The 15,037-nt window shown below is 36.0% G+C and overlaps 2 protein-coding genes across 3 annotated transcripts; both read right to left on the bottom strand.

Annotated features, from left to right (window-relative positions):
* Nucleotides 1-684: 684 nt before the first annotated feature.
* LOC306863773 (schwannomin-interacting protein 1-like) lies at nucleotides 685-5,055 on the bottom strand. Its single transcript, XM_079407328.1, has 8 exons — nucleotides 4,692-5,055; nucleotides 3,003-3,235; nucleotides 2,802-2,932; nucleotides 2,637-2,724; nucleotides 2,427-2,540; nucleotides 2,196-2,222; nucleotides 1,480-1,597; nucleotides 685-1,292 (listed from the first exon to the last, which is right to left on the bottom strand). The coding sequence occupies exons 2-8, from the start codon at nucleotides 3,198-3,200 to the stop codon at nucleotides 1,192-1,194; spliced, it is 777 nt and encodes a 258-aa protein (XP_079263454.1). The 5' UTR covers nucleotides 3,201-3,235; nucleotides 4,692-5,055; the 3' UTR covers nucleotides 685-1,191.
* Nucleotides 5,056-5,236: 181 nt separating this feature from the next.
* Nucleotides 5,237-13,239, bottom strand: LOC306864009 (uncharacterized protein). 2 transcript variants are annotated; one of them, XM_079407662.1, is made up of 8 exons: nucleotides 12,908-13,239; nucleotides 12,469-12,692; nucleotides 12,048-12,186; nucleotides 10,487-10,626; nucleotides 10,130-10,182; nucleotides 9,857-9,981; nucleotides 6,362-6,679; nucleotides 5,237-6,284 (listed from the first exon to the last, which is right to left on the bottom strand). In XM_079407662.1, exons 2-8 carry the CDS (start codon nucleotides 12,681-12,683, stop codon nucleotides 5,952-5,954), a joined length of 1,323 nt encoding a protein of 440 aa, XP_079263788.1. In that variant the 5' UTR covers nucleotides 12,684-12,692; nucleotides 12,908-13,239; the 3' UTR covers nucleotides 5,237-5,951. The 2 variants fall into 2 exon arrangements, with proteins under 2 accessions (XP_079263788.1, XP_079263789.1); XM_079407663.1 differs by having other exon boundaries at nucleotides 12,876-13,154.
* Between the last annotated feature and the right edge of the window lie 1,798 nt (nucleotides 13,240-15,037).

Genomic DNA, 15,037 nt, shown 5'->3' with positions numbered 1-15,037 from the left:
GTATTAAAGCAAAAGGCAGCATGTATGTAAGAAACAAATAATGTAAGGTATTTTAACTTTATACCATCACTTCTGGATTATTGTTGTGTTTTTATCAGCTGTTTGAACTCTCATTCTGATGGCACCTGCAGAGGATCCATCGGTGAGCAAGTGAAGTCCATTATTTACATTTTGTGAAGTGTAACCATCATAAATCCATCATAATCCTGTCATTTCACATCAAAATTATTCAACATTTTAGACTGTTTTGGCTTGTAAATAGTGCTTTATTTGTGTATATTCCTCTCCTGAGTCAGATGAGACAACTATTTCATTGAAGAAATCAATATTGTGGGTAGAGCAGAGGACTCGTATTTTAGCCGGAAACAACAGTCTGAAGTTTGTGTGGATTATTGTGATACTTTTATCAGCTATTCGGACTCTCATTCTGATGGCACCCATTCACTACAGAGGATCAATTGGTGAGCAAGTGATTTAATGCTTATTATTTTTTCATTAAACATAAATTGAAAAAAATAACACATTCATTTTGACTTTAATCTATAATTCTTTTCTGGGATATTTGAGGCACCTTCAAGAGCGTGATCTGAGAAACCACAAAGCGACCTTAAATATCTTTTAATGCAGAGTATTTATGGCATAACTGCTTTTCCAGTTCCACAAAAAAGGCTCATTAGACTGTGTATAAAATAAAATAATGATTTATTAAATTATTGTGAATATTTAGCACTGATATATACTTTATTCTTATGTATAAGTTTGATACACAGGAAAGTTGTAAGGCACATTCATATGACAGCAAAATGCACATTTACTGTATATTTTCATGATGATTACATATAATGTGTTTCAATGGAATGCTTAAAGTAACTGATGATTAATACACAGTTATTGATCACATATGGCTTTGACAGCAGCTTAATATGTTCTCTATTTATGAAAGGAAAATTAAACTGTAAGTGACATATGAATCACAGACATTAGAGTTTGTTATAAGGCACTTTTTCCACAATAAAACTTGTGACTATGATAAATGTGACACATTTTTACATTACAGGGCTACATTTCTTCAAGAACAAACAGGATATTCTGGCCTTTGTTAGTCCACAGGATGAGTAGCAGTAAATTACTGCTTTCAGAAAGTGCCAACGTTAAACTGCAGTTATGCAGTGTTCCAAACAAAAAGATTGTTCATAATGATGTCATATCCTGTACATCCAGGAGCAAAGCATCTTGCTTAGTCCGAAGGTGGTCCCGTACTACGAGATGTTTCACCAGTTCTGAGCTCAAATCTAAAAACACAAATCAAATTAGTGCATGAGTAAAAAATCAATGGCATTTTAAAAGTGCAAAAACATTTTGGAAAAAGAGTTTAAAGCAGCATGAAAACTGCATGACATTTATGAGTTGTATTATTGACTGAAAATGTCATTGCTGCAGTTCAGTGACTGCAAATTGTATCACTGAGGAAAAAGATACCTTGAATGTCCTCATTCAGCGAGGCCCTGAGCGCATTCAGCTGCAGTAAAGAGCATGTCTGTAGATCACTAAGGCTAAGAATCTTTCTCCTTATGTTCATGCTACTGTGGGTGGCTTGCTGAAAATAAAACAAAAATATGCAAAAAATAAATATCAGTGAAATGACCACCAACAGAGTCACACAAAAAAAAAACACTGGATTACGGTTCAGATAACACTGAAATCTTACACTCCTTTGCCTTAAAGGCACAGAGTTCAACAGTAACATTCCAGAAGATAATAACACTGATAATAAGTACCAAATCAGCATTAGAATGATTTCTGAAGGATCATGTGACACTGAAGACTGTAGTAATGATGCTGAAAATGTATCGTTGCCATCATTACAAAACAATACAATTGACATAAAATATATTAAAATGGGAACCAGCTTTTTGAAATAATAATATTTCACAATATTACTGCGTTTACTGTAATTTTGATCAAATACAGCATTGATGTACTTTAAAAGTACAAGATTTTTTTTTTTTTTCAAATTACAGATATATCATTTTATGCTTCAGATGAAAGTTTGTCATGTTGTGAATCATCCCAGAGATGGGTGGTTTGGTTCATGACAGGAACTTTTTAAAGAAGAAATTTTTGAAATCCATGTGGAGAAAATGAAAGGAAAACATACTGGAAACAAGTCTGCTTTTCTGCCATCATTTACTCACCCTTATATGATCCTGTGGAACTTTATTCTGTGGAACACAAAAGTAGATATCTTGAATGACACTTTTATGTAGTTTTTGAATCAATTTTGAAACTTGAAAGCTTCAGTCCCCATTACAAGCTTCATTTTTGTTTTGTAATTGCATGCATAAACCACCCAACACATTTTCCTTTTGTGTTTCACGGAAGAAAGACAGTCATGCTGAGTTAACGATGTCTTTGAAATCTCTCACCTCTTTCTCCTTCTGTTCAGCCCATAGCTTGTCTCTGAGAGTCCTGAGTGCTGCTTTTACTTCCTGTTTTAGTCCCTGAGAGCAACTCCCACGTAGCTCTGCCTCACATGAGCTCTGAGGATAACAAAAACCTAATGCTTTTCGCAATCTCATAAATCATGACCTGAGATACAACTCAGAGAAACTACTATCACGACTCTCTGCACCCACCTCTTTGCTAGATGCTCCTTCGTCATCCTCCTCCTCACTCTCACTGTTGTTGATGAAACACAGCTGAAGGTTTTTAGGACTATTAAACCTGAAGGATGTAAATACACAGAACACATTAAACAGAACAATGTAGCTAAAGATTATGAACATGCACATGTGAATTACCGTGACGTTATGACAGGGACACGGCAGGGACTGTAGTCGTTCTCATCCACCCATGGCTCCCAATGGAGTGAATGGTGTTTTGATTCTGTCCAGCATCCAAGTATTCTGTCTCGCTCTGATAAACCTAGACTCTGAAGGATAGAGGTCTTTAATAATATTTTAATAAATATAAATATATATAAAATCCTGGTAAACTGTTACCTCTGCTTTTTTCCTTCTGTCCTCTTCCTGCCTTTCTAGCTCTACAATTCGCAAACTTAAATCTCTCCATTGCATGATGGGTAGGTCATGATCACCCAGGGGGGACTCCTCGCTTTGCTCTTTGGTCCCCTGGCCCGAGGGTGAGGGGTCATCAGTGGTCCTCTCATAATGCCTGTCGCTGTCTGGATTCTCCTCCATCCGTTGGAGAGTGATGCTAGTCCAGCACAGACAGGCTAAAACGACATGCAAAATTGTAAATATTTTGTAATATTCCAAAATCTTTCCAAATCTTTCATAAAGCTAAACAAAAAAATGTTTGAGGAAAAAAAAAAAAGTGTTTTATAGTCCGAAAAAGTGGTTTTAAAAGCACATTAAAAGATGTTCTTTAAGAAATGTTTTTAAGTGAAGTTGGTTGTGGCAATTCAAAACAAATTTTGAAAAGCTTGGGGTGGGAAAAGGACCTTTCGAAAAGGTCTTATGCTCACCAAGGCTACATTTATTTGATACATTAAACAGTAATATTGTGAATTATTTCAATTTAAATCATTCTAATAGTAGTATATTTTTATTTAATGTCAGTATCTTAGGCTATTTTCATACAAGTATAATAAATACAATAAAAACCAGACAACAAACAAACGCAAGTTATATTACATTAACATAAAAATTCTAAAACTTTTTCTGGCTAAATTATACTAAATAACTCTTTAAGTGAGTTTACTTCACAAAAGAGTTTTCTACATTAAAAGCTGGACAGTCCAATAAAATAAGTTGGACAGAAAGGGGAATCTTGCAAAACATGCATGGAGTAGAAATCATTCTAATATGCTGATTTGCTGTTCAAGAAACATTTCTTCTTATCATCAATGTTGAAAACAGTTGAGCTGCTTAATATCCTGGGGGGGGGGGGGGGGGGGGGGGGATTTTTTATTCTTTGATGAATAGAAAGTTTAAAATAACAGCGTTTATTTGAAATGAAAATATTTTGTAACATTATAAATGTCTTACAGTCACTTTTGGCCAATTGAATACATTTTTGCTGAATAAAAGTATTAATTTATTTAAATGACCTAATGGACCCCAAACTTTTGAACAGTAGTGTATGTTGGGATGTAGTTGCCTTAAAAAAAGCAACAGTTGACAGTTTTAAAGCAAATTTAGCAATCGTAATGGGCATATTTCATAACATACTTCAGGAGAATTCTGAAACATGGCTGGGAACAGGCCAGAAGACATTCTCATGGAGAGAGAGAAAAAACATTCACCACATATTTTTTTGTTTCTGTATACAGAGACATATAGGCTAAGCAACTAAAAGTTGGTATCTGTTTTTCGCTGAAATCATTGTTTACATGTTCATGAGGGACAAAATGAAATTAAATGACCCTTCAAGTAAGACACTAGGACATTTGATTTCATTCCAGACCTTTAAAGAAAGCCATGCTACATTAAAATTCCTGTTTTCAGAGAAAACAAGCCCAGCAAACTGAAGTCACATTAAAATAAAGAAGCGTTTCTGTTTCTTTCATGACGCAGGACTAAGACTTTAATCTTTAGAAAGACACCACGAATATCCTTTTAATCATAAATTTTAGACGTGACACAGTTGTATCGTATCGTGGCTGAGCCTCCGGTTTCTGTTTTCTTTTCTAGGAGTAATGTTAGGCTACATGACATGAATTCACTCACCTTTTATCTTAAAACTGATGTCGACATCGCGACTCTCAGCTAAACTTCAATGTATTTCAACATTTGACGCCGTTTAATGAATTATTTCTCACTACTTCAATCCTTCCTCTGCTGGAGAGGAAACACCGCCCTCCGTCCGTGTTTCTTCAAGTATGTTTTCTTGAACCGCAAGTTTACGGCGACTTTTTATCGATGTCTATCGTCTGAACTTGTGGAGTCAGTTGCTGCAGTTCAAGTCAGAATTGCGCGTTAATGTTTAGTATAATGTTATAGTGCATATAAGACGGGTTGAGAAAGTAGGTGTCCGATTTCACATGTTTGGGAGATGAAGACTGGGAGCAGATGGGAAAGTCTGCGGGACTGTGGCGTGTTGTTCACATTGCTGATGAAAGCTGTGATGCAATGATTCAAAATCACAGCCCCTTCAACCCTAACATAAACTTCACATCGCAACTCTGTGTAAATACTTTAATATTTCTGGAAGAGCTCGAGGTTGCTGATGCAGTATTGAAAATATTTAGCAACAAACTAAAATGAAGACGGAAAACGTTTAATTTTGTTTTATTATTATTATGCAGGATCATATAGTAAAAAGAAAATAATGGAATGTTAAAAAAATTAAATATTAAACAATCTTTAAAATGATTTGATAAAACGTCAAGTTAAGTATCCATTAAATAAATAGCAAGATATTATCTTCTAAAGAAGCGCTATTGCATGACAACAAAACAGTTTTATGTGCATTAAAAAAATGTTTTGCATTTTAATGAGACCTATCTTTTTATTTTTTACAATCTCTGGATAGTTTCCTAGACAGAAAATGTTTATGTACATATATAGGCTATGTAGTCTGTAGGTCAATGATGCAAAGCATTTTTTTTTTTTTTTTTAGAAATGTATACATATGGAGTGGAGCTCATATGTTGCGGTCATTCAATCAAAATAAAAACATAACTAATAGTAAGACATTATGACAATCATGTAAATATTTAAATATTTCTGTTGACATAAACTGAACTAATTTCTAATATTTTATTATTTGTTATGATAATAAATCAAAAATAGAAAAATAAATTCAAAATTAAAACAGGATACAATTTCAAATCTTGACATATTTGCCTCCAATTGACACACACACACACACACATATATAATTATTTTTTTAAATTATTCCTTCAGCATTTCTACAGACTTTCTTTTCCTATAAAAAGAAAGCAATACAGTGTAAATATCATTAATTTGTCCTCAGACTAGCTAAACTCAATCTGTCTGTTCTGGTGGAGCTTCCAAAAGCTCCCACTGTGTGGCATCAATGAGCCTATAGTTGATTTGTCTGAATTTATGTGGGTCTTTCTGCCTCTGTGTGCGCACCTCTTCATAGAGACTCTCAAACACTGGCTGAGGGGGTGTGAATCGGCCCACCCTGGCCAGATCCAGGTAATAATCCCACTGATAATTGTCCAAATTGAAGAGGTGCTTCACCTGCACACCTGTGTCTTGTTTTCGTTGTGTCTCTCTCTGCACTTCCTTCTCCATCTCTTCCTGGGTGGGCAGCTTTACAGAGCCCTCCAGAACAGCAAGTGCAAACTTAACCTATAAAAACAAGAACATTAGAATGAGAATCAGTCCCATTCAGTATTCAAATCATATTGTGTTTCCTCTCTGCTCACCTGACAGTCAAAATGTATGAAAGGGCAAATAATTTTGCAAATGCCAATAAAAAAAATTGAAGGGAAGCTAGGGGGCAACAAGTACTTGTAGAGTGGAGTCACAAAAAAATCCTGTACGTCCAGTCCCAGGTCTGATGGGCAAAGGAAGGGGAAGTTAAAGTTGTATCCTGTACAGAACAGAAGAATATCAGCCTGGGTCACTGATCCGTCCTGGAACTGTAAAGATCCGTCCTCTAAAACCCCAACAACAGCGCTAGCCTGCCGGATACCCAGAGACTGAGGTAAGGACATGGTTGGTGTGTTATGACTTAGAATCACCTAGAATGAGAAAAACATTTGCAGATAAGAAATTGAAAAACAGTCGCTCAATCTCAGTCACTTATCGGTGAGGCCAAAAAAGGCCAAAATCAGTAAAGACCAATTCAAAGTGTTTAAGATTTTAAATGTTATCCACTGAGATGGATAAAATGAACAACACAAAGGGATACGGCAATCAAAAACAACATTTCTGTTATTATGTATTCAAACTCAGTTTGTTCCAAACCCATATGACTTTTTTTTGTGAAACTCGAAAGGAAAGTGTTCATACTGATCTATTCAAAACAATAAAAATGCATGGGTGTGAAGGTTTAATGTCACAATGAAAAGGAACCCGTGAGTAGCGACAGATCTTTTCTTCCATATTGTGACGTTCATTTGAGGGCGAAGACTTAGTTCTGTCTTTTGGTTGTTGATTGTTTTTAGAGATATGTGTTGCACTCAAAAGTGGAGGCAGATGAACATGAGCTTGCAGGCCTAGTAAATATCCAGTTATGAGATTTTTTATTAAACAAACAAAAAAATTAAAGAAAAAGGAAACATATGCACTTATAAATTGTTCACAATAAGATTTATAATATGCATTATAAAATAGATAATTCACTCTTTCACTTCCTGCGAACTATAAATATGGGTCTGTTATACTTTTATGAGTTCAAAAGACCTTGAATAAGTGTTATTATTAAAGTGCCCCTATTATGGGTAATGAATATCATATTTTGGTTTTGGGAGTCCCCAGCAACAGGTTGACATGCATGCAAGGTCACTTTCAAACACTGTCATTGTCTTATAATATGCATTTATTTTGACCTTATTTGCTCAACAACTCGCAAGCAATTCGTTCAACGATTCATTTTTCCAAACCCCTCCTCTGCTTGGTGCTAATCTGCGGTGATTGGTCCGATTGGTTTCATTTCCATTTCATCATGCCTGTACTGCCAGATAAAGCAGCTTTGTGCAGTGCTGCTTTGTGTACAGTGTTACTGGGGAAACAGCTATTTTTACTGCTCCAAAAGTGGCACCTAGTGGCAAAGAATGAATTTGCATTTTCATTCAGACCTACGCGAAAAGACCAACAAGTCGATATAAGGCAATATGCAGTTTTGGGGAAAGTTACTTTTAAAAGTAATGCATTACAATATTGCGTTACTCCCTAAAAAAGTAACTAATTACTTTACTTAGTTACTTTTTATGGAAAGTAATGCATTACGTTACTCTTGCGTTAATTTTTAAATATTTTACCTTTTTTTTTACCATTAATATTGTTTTTAATATAATAAGTTCTAATTATAGCAAATGTAAAAGCCCTTTCACACCAAAAAGTGTAATGAATAAACCTCAGGCTGAAGGAAAAGTAAATTCACGTCTGTACAGTAGAACGCAGGAGAAGAGGGTTCAACACTCTTCAGCAATAAAAAAAAAATAACAATGAAGCACAATTGTTAGTTTATCTAAAGTCATTTTTGCTTATTAGTATGGTTGAACTGGATCAAAGGTCAGCAGCAAAGACATTGGTTACTAAAATGGGATTAGATACATTTGTGTTATTTAACATATTTAATTATTGCAGGTTTGCATCATATTCTGAGTTTGCATTCATTTTGATGAAACTTTAAAAACATTTTTTTTTGCGAGTGAGATGAATTAATGCACATTCATATTTAGTCTAGAACTACAGTAACATCATGTTCACACAGCGCACACAACGCCTCTGTACTTCCGATTTCTCCCAACATGGGGACAGGAGACTTGTCAGGCAATAAATGGGAAAGCAAAGTAACTGACGTTACTTTTTTGAAAAAGTAACTCAGATATTTCCTTGTAAATTAAAAAGTAATGCGTTACTTTACTAGTTACTTGAAAAAAGCAATCTGATTACGTAACTCGCGTTACTTGTAATGCGTTACCCCCAACACTGGCAATATACTAATGCTTCATGTTGACATCAACATGAAACGGCTTGGCATTCGTTTTAAAATGGACTCGTTTCAATGATTCAGAGTCAACATTTTCTTTTGAGAGACAATAACTTTATGCACGGTGCACTTTCAAATTTAAAACTTTGTAGGATGTTTTCATTCAGTAATAAAATAACTACAACTAAAATAAGAGTTAATGAAACTATATAGATATATAAAACCTAATACAAATTTAACACATTTTTTTAAACCTTTATTTTACCAAGAAAAGCACATTGAGAATAAAATCTTTTACAGGAACATCCTGGCCAAGATTGTCAGCAACACAAAAACTCACATGGGTCTTGCAAGTAACATCCATCAATGCACACAAACAAAACAAACAAAAAAAATAACAATAAAGAAAAACAATAAATAACTAAATCAAACAAAACATCTACAACCAGATGTTTCTGCCTCCAAATAATTTAAAATCCCTTTAAAAACATGCAATGAGACCAGCTCCCTAAGCAGAGGAAGCAGCCAATTTAAATGCCTTTTCCCCAGTTCAGTGCACACTACAGGAACAGACAGTAAGCAAAAGTTCTGGGACCCAAGATAGCAAGTTCGCAGTCCCAAGATAGATTTATATATTAAAAAATGCCAATATTTTAGTCTACGAATGGACAAAAAAGACCATTCAACACGAGCATACAACACATAATGAGTAAAAGGTTTAAGATTTGTTACAAAATCTCAGTGCACCATGATAAACAGTGCCCAGAGCATGTAAACTCTGAGAAGATGCATGCATATGACATCACCATAGTCAAGTATAGACATGAAAGTGGCAGCAACAAGCCTCTTTTTAGCCTCAAAAGAAAGGAAGGATTTAATTCTAAAATAAAAACCCAGTTTCACTTTCAAGCTTTTCACCAATTGCTGGACACGAGGAACAAAGGTAAGAGAGTCACCAATTAAAAACCCAAGATACCTATAGAATATACTTTGAAAGTAGTGCTTGAAAGAAGATTATGAGGGATTTTGGTCATTTTTTGGAGCTTGTCAGCATCTGTTATGATTCCGAGCTGCATGAACTAACATCTATTGTGTTCCACAGTGTAAAGAAAGTCATTCGGCTCTGGAACAACATGAAGGGTGAGTAAATAATGATAGATTTTTGTTTTCAGGTGCCCAACCCTTTAATTTACAACCAAACAAAGCTGTGGCACTTCAAATAGTATGTGACCTTTTTAAAAAGGGAAGCTAAGCCACAAACCTGAGTGTTAACTTGTGCTAACTCAATGGAAATATCCACACCAGATGCTCTGGCCCCCAAGACCACAACGGACTTGTTGGCAAAGGGCTCTGGATAGCGGTATGAGTGGCTGTGCAAGACTTTCCCTGCAAAACAGCAGTGGAAGAAGGCAAAGATAAAGGCAAGAAGATGAGAGACAGAGAGATAAAAGGGAAGATGCAGGGGTGTAATGAGACTAATGGTTGGGGCTTTCAGGGTTATGCATTTGTAGTGATCAGTGATCATTTGTTGTACCTTTAAAATGCTCTATTCCAGGAATGTAGGGCAGGTGGGGGTCGAAGTAATGCCTGCAGAAAGAGGAAGGAAATATCAGTCAGCGCTGAGACGCTAAAGGGCTCCTGTAGTCTTCTGAATTCCCTCGCAGAAATGCCACATGAATGCATAACATAATACCTATTCACATCACCTCTGCGAGAATTCAGCCAGATAAAAGCCTCTGGGTATATTATGGGGTAAATGAACATGCCACTATTTGAATAATGCTATGCATTTAGAACATAACTGCGAAGCTGCAATCGAAGATTAGATGCAGTTGTGTCCATATGAGGATGTCTGGGAGATAAAAGGACTCTTTAAGATGGCATCCCTCACCCGTTGCAGACGAACACCGAGTCGAACGTCTGCGTGTTCTGGTCTCCACGTGTGCTGCGCGAAATTACCTCCCACGTCACAGCTCCCCCCGTCTCCGTCTCCATGGAGACGGGCTTCACCTTTTCCACCACGGTGTTGAACTGTGAGGGACAAAGCGGTCTGTCATAAGCAATATTTTTGCTTCTGTTGGTAAGAAAAATACTTAGTAACACTGAGAACATTTCTAATGTGGTCTCGAAGCACACTGGATGTGTCCTTCGATTTTGTGGTGACGTTGATGCCTTTGACAAGGAGGGGTCAGTGACCCCTACATGCCTGATCTCAACTTTCTGGCCACAAGCAGTTCTACAACAACATTACCCTAACAGCTCTTTTTACTCGACTAATACAGTTTATTTAGAGTCTTGTGTAGTTATACTAAGAGACGACTAAGAGAGTCATGCATTGTTTTCTCAGATTTAAAATAAACGGACACATGCCAAATAGCATTTGTCACATGCTGATTGATCCATAATGTCAGTCATGTCAATATTAATTTTGTTTCTACCTGTTAATTTCCAATATCATCAGTTTTCCCTCATTATTATGGATTTTTTTTGCTTCTTTCTCAGATATGTAGTGACATTATGTTTACATTATTATTTATTTGTAAGGTTTTACAAAATGTATAGTCACATGGATAGTGATGGACTGGTTTTTAACAATAGTTTACTCAGGATGGTTTATCTGCGTTTTAGGGTTTATTAAACTTAAAAACGTGCAATGCCAATCTACGTTTCTTTCACTAAAAGAGCAATTTACTAACTAGGGGATTGATTAAAGTAGTAGTTTAGCAAAAAAAATAAATTTGCTTTAAATGTACTCACCCTCAGGCCATCCAAAATGAGTTTGAAAAAAAATAAAAAGCATTATATCACTTGCTCACAAATGGTTCCTCCGCAGTGAATGGGTGCCATCAGAATGAGAGTTCAAACAGCTGCTAAAAACATCACAATAATCCATATGCAATCCACATGACTCCAGCCCATCCATTAATGTCTTGTCAGTTAATGTCAAAGCAAAAAATCTCAGTGTTTGTAAGAAACAAGGCGTTTTAACTTTAAAATGTTGCTTCTGGCCAAAATACATCCATATTCTATAATAATGCTTCCTCCAAAATTTAATTCCCTGATGTCTTCTCACATCATAATCCAACCTTTGTTTAGAACTGTTTTGCTTGTAAACGGAGTAAACTTGAGCTGTGCATATTTCTTTCCTGATTCAGACAGCTAACTTTTTCATCGCAATGTTATGGATAGAGGACTCAGAAGAAACGGTTTGAAGGTAAAAAAAATTCTTAATGATGGACTTGTTTATTACAAAAATGCACGTTTGCACTTTATAAAATATTAATTGATGGACAGGAGTCATGTGGATTGTTGTGATGCTTTTATCAGCTGTTTGGACTCTCAATCTGACGGCACCCATTCACTGCAGAGGATCCATTGATGAAGTGAAGTAATGCATAATTTTCTATTCCTTTTCATTAAAGACAGAATTTAGAATAAAGACAAACACATACCTTGATATGACGAGCAATGTCATGTTTCTCAGAGTATTTTTCCAAATACTGCTGAACCGATGTATGGTGCAAAAAAGAAGGAAGGTGGTCATCAAAGGGAAAATCAGGGAACATCATAATCTCCTTAGGCAAATTGGTCCTTAAAACAGATATGAGATTTTATAGTACATAAAATGTTCAAAAATGAAAATAAATAAATTCCCTGCTCAGAATAATAATAAAAAAACATTTAAAACCTAGACTGTTCTGTTCTCCTGACTTGGTCAAGTCTGCTGGTTTAGATGGGGTTTGGGGTTACTTCTGCTTGTCAATTTGGGAGATCAGACCAGATAGACCAGACTAAACCAAGTCACGAAACCATCTTAGGCAAGTTTAAGATGCTTTTATTCTCAGCAGGGACAGGAACAACATTGCTCTCTACCTGAGGTCCCTATACATACTGCTGTGAATGGGATACCCATTATCATATGTGCCCACTCGTTCCTCATAGAACCACGTCCCACCCAAATGATCGGTCATTTCATACACCACGGGTGGATCAAAGTCCTGGGGCCTAGACAGGATGTGTCGCGCAGCGCAAAGCCCCGCCGGCCCGCCTCCTATCACCGCTACACGAGCTCTACTCCTACGCTCCATTCTCCAGAGCTACAAGAAAAATGAACCCGACACAAAAATAAACAGACGACAATAAATAAAGTTTCAGAGTGAAAAGGCAAAAGTATTTTCCATTCCGATATTATATAATTCCTCGTAATTTATGTAAATAAAGAATGATTTTATTTTTCTGTCAAATGTGCGCATGCGCACTGGCGCTCTTTATCAGCTTACCTGCAGGTTTCATATGAGTCAGAAGCAATTACCTGTTCTGGATCGGAAAACTCACCGCCGGTAATCACTCACACACACTACACACAAAGCTGTTTACTGCGGAGATTTAGCGAGCATAATCCCCCATTTTGAAGGCCTTTCGAAAAGAAATGCTTGGTCACCACAACAGTTAATGTGTCACTAATGTGAACTTCGGTCATGTCTTTGAGTGCGCTGCCTCCAATCATTATGGGTTTCTCCTCTGTTGTTTGCTGTGGGGCGGCTGCATTGGCTGAAAGCAAAATCTTCCGGCAAGCTCACTTTATAACTGTCAGTTCTTATCAGTAACGAGACACACTCTCACTGTATGAGCCACTGCCAATTCTTTAAAAGTTTCACGATACCTTTCTCAACACGTTTCTTTTCCCAAGAAATGATCTGACTGGCTGTAAAGAGGGCGGATGATATAAAGCGCGTGCAATGAATTCAAAATAAATGCATAAACCGTCAGACTTTTTTTTTTTAACTACTTAATGTAAAATCTCGATAAAAACAGATGTTCTTACTTGAGTACAGAATTACAATTATATGCACCCAGTTTAGTCTTTAGTCTTATTTAGCTATGACATCATATTTGTGCAATGAGATGCTTTTCTTTTTTTTTTTGTCAATTTACCAGAGAAATGTTCACAGCAGGGCATCGCTAGGCCCTTTTTACTGGGCACCAGCCCTGGTAAAATATTATTAATAAATCCTTGTCTGACAATGGACAGAATACTGTATACTGGCTTGAGATACTGGCATTTTCCCTGATAGCCTAATATTTTGTGAATAAAACAGACTTTTGGTTTAAAAGCTGCTTTGTAAAACTCATATTGCAACAGAAACTGTATAAATGTACTTTAGCATTCATAATACTAATTTCTTTATATTATAGAAGTTCCCATAGTTGTAGGCAACCATTATTATTGAATTGGATAATATCAGATAAGCACTGAGTGGAGCAGAAATGCTCCAGGCTGAAGTATAGAGAATTGATGAATACATTACATAGCCAATCACCATAAAGATTATACTCAAGTTAATTATTAAGTTTAAATTGCATGATTATAATTGTGCATAATTCACTACAGGCAGTTAGACTCTTTTTTCTTTTCTTTTTGAGTATATTAAGCCTATATTATACAAGGTCTTTATTAAAACAATTGTAGGAAACGTTGGAGAAACCCCATAAACATATTTCTACATTTATTAATTGTTAATATTGAGATTAACTATCTGAAACTTTGCTGGCTATAAATTATAGAAAGAAAGTTTAAGATACAACATCAATCACTAGTTTTGTACACATATACTTTGTGGATTATCTTTTCCATCGAGAACAGAGTGCTTCTATTTTCTGCCTCTAAATACCATCTTGTTTTCCCCCCCAAAGTTATGTCTTTGACTCGAGTAAACTTGGAGTTTACTGACATTTATCAGGCTCACTGATCCGATGGTGGCATTTTATCAGAGCTTCTCTGGTCTGAATGTCTACATAGCAGGATGGACACAGATAAAGATGATGAGCTTCATTCTACAGATCACGGATATGGTTATACTAGAGGACATTTACTAACTTAAAACAGTGTGCTCCACAGTTATGGTGCATGAATGATTAATGTCAAATAGCTGGGTCAAAATACATCTATACGCTTATGCTGTAGAGGCTCCAAGGCTGTTCAGTTTTAGATATTGCCTTTCAAAATTGTGTAGTGAAATGCTCAGTTACTGATACTAGTCACTTTGCTTTTAGCACAGAAGACCTTTTAGTTGGCATGAAATAAAAGCATGTTGTAGATCTTACGACTTCTCTCTGGTGATGTCCAATTAAAGTCTATTTTAGTCTACTATTTTCTTACAAACGACTGCAAGCTTGCATTCAGATCTGCCTCCATCCAATCAGCAATGTCATTTGCAATAATCTTTTTATTTAGTAGTATATGTCACTATATGAAAAGATCTGTTACTATTTCCATTTCATCACAACTTTAATAGAGAGATAAATCATTGAATATCCGCTCATCTGATGCCTATTGAACTGGCAAGCTGGTTAGCACTTTCTTGGTCGGGCAAGCTCTAATCATATTGGCTGATTTCGCACGACTTTCAAGAGTATTTATTTCTACATGTTAAAATGTCCT

Source organism: Barbus barbus (genome assembly GCF_936440315.1).
Source record: "Barbus barbus genome assembly, chromosome: 45".
NCBI lineage: Eukaryota > Metazoa > Chordata > Actinopteri > Cypriniformes > Cyprinidae > Barbus > Barbus barbus.
This window is presented reverse-complemented; position numbering and strand designations above follow the sequence as displayed.

Bases quoted from the DNA above. Each gene is read 5' to 3' on its own strand.
- LOC306863773 (XM_079407328.1), bottom strand. From the start codon at position 3,200: ATGGAGGAGAATCCAGACAGCGACAGGCATTATGAGAGGACCACTGAT. The intron at 2,725-2,801 runs GTAATTCACATG...TACATCCTTCAG, and splicing joins GTCCCTGTCATAACGTCACG to GTTTAATAGTCCTAAAAACC. The intron at 2,223-2,426 runs GTGAGAGATTTC...TGTGTTCCACAG, and splicing joins CTGAACAGAAGGAGAAAGAG to AATAAAGTTCCACAGGATCA.
- LOC306864009 (XM_079407662.1), bottom strand. From the start codon at position 12,683: ATGGAGCGTAGGAGTAGAGCTCGTGTAGCGGTGATAGGAGGCGGGCCG. The intron at 9,982-10,129 runs GTACAACAAATG...GCTGTTTTGCAG, and splicing joins TGGAATAGAGCATTTTAAAG to GGAAAGTCTTGCACAGCCAC. The intron at 6,680-9,856 runs GTTTGTGGCTTA...TTCTCATTCTAG, and splicing joins TAGCACAAGTTAACACTCAG to GTGATTCTAAGTCATAACAC.